Consider the following 2860-nt stretch of genomic DNA (forward strand, 5'->3'; position numbering starts at 1 on the left):
CCGTTTAATGTCATTTTCAACCAACTAAAATTAAACTCATTATTTTTTTCATCCAAACCAAGTTAAACCCAATACATAACCATGAGTTTAAACCCAATATATAACTATAGGTTTGCTTCAATTTTCAAATAATTGCATAAATTGACATGTTAAAAAGAAAATGAAATAGAAAAAATATATGTGCATCTACAACAGTTTAGGAACAAAGTTATTTTTGAGATAGATTCAGGACAAAGCAAGATAAAAAAAGACAATGTTCATGGCTGAAAAGCTCACTCACAAGTGTATTAAAGTCGATTGCTTAGCCAAAACACAAACAAACACTTCCAATTTGCATGTATTGTTTTTCCATAATACAATACTACATACTGCATCGCAGCAGCATGCACGTGAATCAAAGATATCTGTATGTCGATGCATCATAGGTTATTGCACATAACCAAGGCCCATAAACTGGTTTGGACCCACAATTTATAGCCGCTAAAACCAAACTGTTTAAACCCATAATCAACTATATCCAAATTGATTTCTTCACATATCTAAACCAAAACTAAACTAAAAATGTCTTAGCCCAATAAAATCTAAGCCAATCAAATTCAATATAAGAACCGAACTGTTTCATTCGGTTTTTTAATAATCATTCTCGGGTTGAAGTACACTGTCTTTGGAACAACAATTCACAAGAATACAGCGCAACAACATACTGTATATATCTTCACAAAATGCAACAATATATACTGGGCGGAAATCTTTAATATCAAGGCATAATGCCCAGCAATAAACCAATACACAAAGTGCCCGTAATAATAAGCAAATAAACTTAAACAACATCCAGGACCTGACTCTGGACCAAACTGAAGCCCGTATACCCAAACTGAACACAAGCATCCGTCACCTAACGGGCTTCACAGACCGGACCTTCAAAGACGATCAATCCCTCCATCTTGACACGGACTTAAACTTAAAGCAAACACGACACACGCCAACAATTTAATGGAGGTCCGGTGATGAGTCTCGGGGCACGGCGGCGATCAAGCTCTGGGCTTGTGCTCGCCTGAAGGGGCGGCGGCCTTGTCCTCCTCCCCTGTCTTGTGGTAACCGGGCAGCTTGTCCATGATCTTGCCCAGTAGGCCCTTCTTCTCCTTCGCGTCCGGGCTGCTCACCTCCTCGGCGGCCGGCGCAGGCGCGTGCACTGGCGCTGGAGCAGCGTGCGTGACGGGCACCGCGGCAGCGTCCTCCGGCTTCTTGTGGCCGCCGGGCAGCTTCTCCTTGATCTTTTCCAAGAAGCCTTTCTTCTCCTCCTCGGGCACTGCCGGTGTGGCCTCTGTCTTCGCGTCGCCGTCGATCTTCTCGACGACGACGTCGGTGTCATGGTGAGTCTGAACAGACGCGGGGGCCATCGGTGCGGGTAGGCCCGTCACGTGCTCAGCCTCGTTGTCCTTGTGGCCGGGCAGCTTCTCCTTGAGCTTCTCCTTGAGACCCTTCTTCTTCTTCCTCTTGATCACCTCACCGTTCTCATCGATGACCTCCTCCTCCTCCTCCTCGTCACTAGACTGTACAGACGATCACACACGAGGTCAGTAATTAACCGCAACAACCATGTGATATCTTAATCTTAATACAGCAAAGCGCTAGTAAATCATGTTTACACTCACCGAGCTGGAGCTGGAGCTGGATCGGTGCAGCTTGGAGAAGAGAGTCTCCTTCTTCTCGCCATCCTCCTTAACCTCGGGCTCTTCCACGGAGACCTTCTCCATGCCGGTGACCAGCTCTTCCTCCTTCTTGTCCTCCTCCTCCTTCTTCTTGCCGAGGAGGTTGCCGAGTAGGCCCCTGTCCGTCACCTCCACCTGATCGGCCTCAGCTCCCTGGTATGACTGGGTGCTCCTCTCATCCTCCATGATCGAGATCGGTCGGTGCAGCTAAAGACTCGTGGGAGCTAGAGAAAACAGCGGATCAGCAAAGACTATTGGTTCTTGGCTTGTGGCTTTCTGAATGATGAAGGTGCCCAAGCTATGACTCGTCCTTATATAGCCGCTGTCAAGTAGACCGATCGAGATCGAGAGCCGGTGCCGAAAGGTGCACATCAGTGGCGCTGTACGTGAGGACACAAGCAAGAAAGAAGGACGGCTCGGCGTTGCGAGTGACAGCGTGTCGGCCGGAAATAATGGCGTGACGGGGCAGCGCGTGAGCCAGTGGAGCCCCGACGCATGTCGTGGGGCGGTCAGTCCGACGTGGCGGACGCGCGATCGACGGCATCGGGGGAGGTCGGCGGGCGCCATGTGGAGCGGTGGGCAGTTACGGTCACCGAGGCGTGGCCGGGTGCGAATGGTCGGTGGGGTGCTCCCTCCCCCCTCTCTTCGTGGCGTTTCCTCCGCATCCCGCTGCCGACTGGACGCTTGTCCACGGCCGTCGCTGTCCGGCAATACTTTAGGGTGGATAATTCAACCAATTGATTAAGTGATCCATCGGTTTTGGAACAGTGGCGTGAGCCATTTTGTTGATATACGATTGGCCGGGATTTTATTTAGGTGGCTGTGTGGCATTAGCATTGATTCTTTCGGATGCTCAATCACCAGTAGCGGACGAAGATAAGAGTTCGTGGTGGATTTCGTTACTAAATCAAGGGCTGCAAGTTGGCATTGGATGCACGTCGGGAGAGTGATTGCACCCGGGTGCATGACTAGGACGACGGGAGGGCTCTAGAGAGCCCGACGTTGACATGTGGGGTCGAAACGGCAATGGGATCTCATCAATCCGTCGTGCAGAACCTAGCAATTAGCAAAGCAGGTGGGGCTTCCTTCCTTCTTTGCCTTGGTCCGGCGGGGTAAGCAGACCGATTAAACTGCCGCCCCGATTTCCA

At 50.0% G+C, this 2860-nt stretch overlaps 1 protein-coding gene across 1 annotated transcript; it reads right to left on the reverse strand.

Annotated features, from left to right (window-relative positions):
• Nucleotides 1-733: 733 nt before the first annotated feature.
• On the reverse strand, nucleotides 734-2074 carry LOC123402670 (dehydrin COR410). Its single transcript, XM_045096612.1, has 2 exons — nucleotides 1656-2074; nucleotides 734-1553 (listed from the first exon to the last, which is right to left on the reverse strand). Exons 1-2 carry the CDS (start codon nucleotides 1896-1898, stop codon nucleotides 1032-1034), a joined length of 765 nt encoding a protein of 254 aa, XP_044952547.1. The 5' UTR covers nucleotides 1899-2074; the 3' UTR covers nucleotides 734-1031.
• Nucleotides 2075-2860: the final 786 nt, after the last annotated feature.

The sequence above is a fragment of the Hordeum vulgare genome, chromosome 6H (genome assembly GCF_904849725.1).
Source record: "Hordeum vulgare subsp. vulgare chromosome 6H, MorexV3_pseudomolecules_assembly, whole genome shotgun sequence".
Lineage (NCBI taxonomy): Eukaryota > Viridiplantae > Streptophyta > Magnoliopsida > Poales > Poaceae > Hordeum > Hordeum vulgare.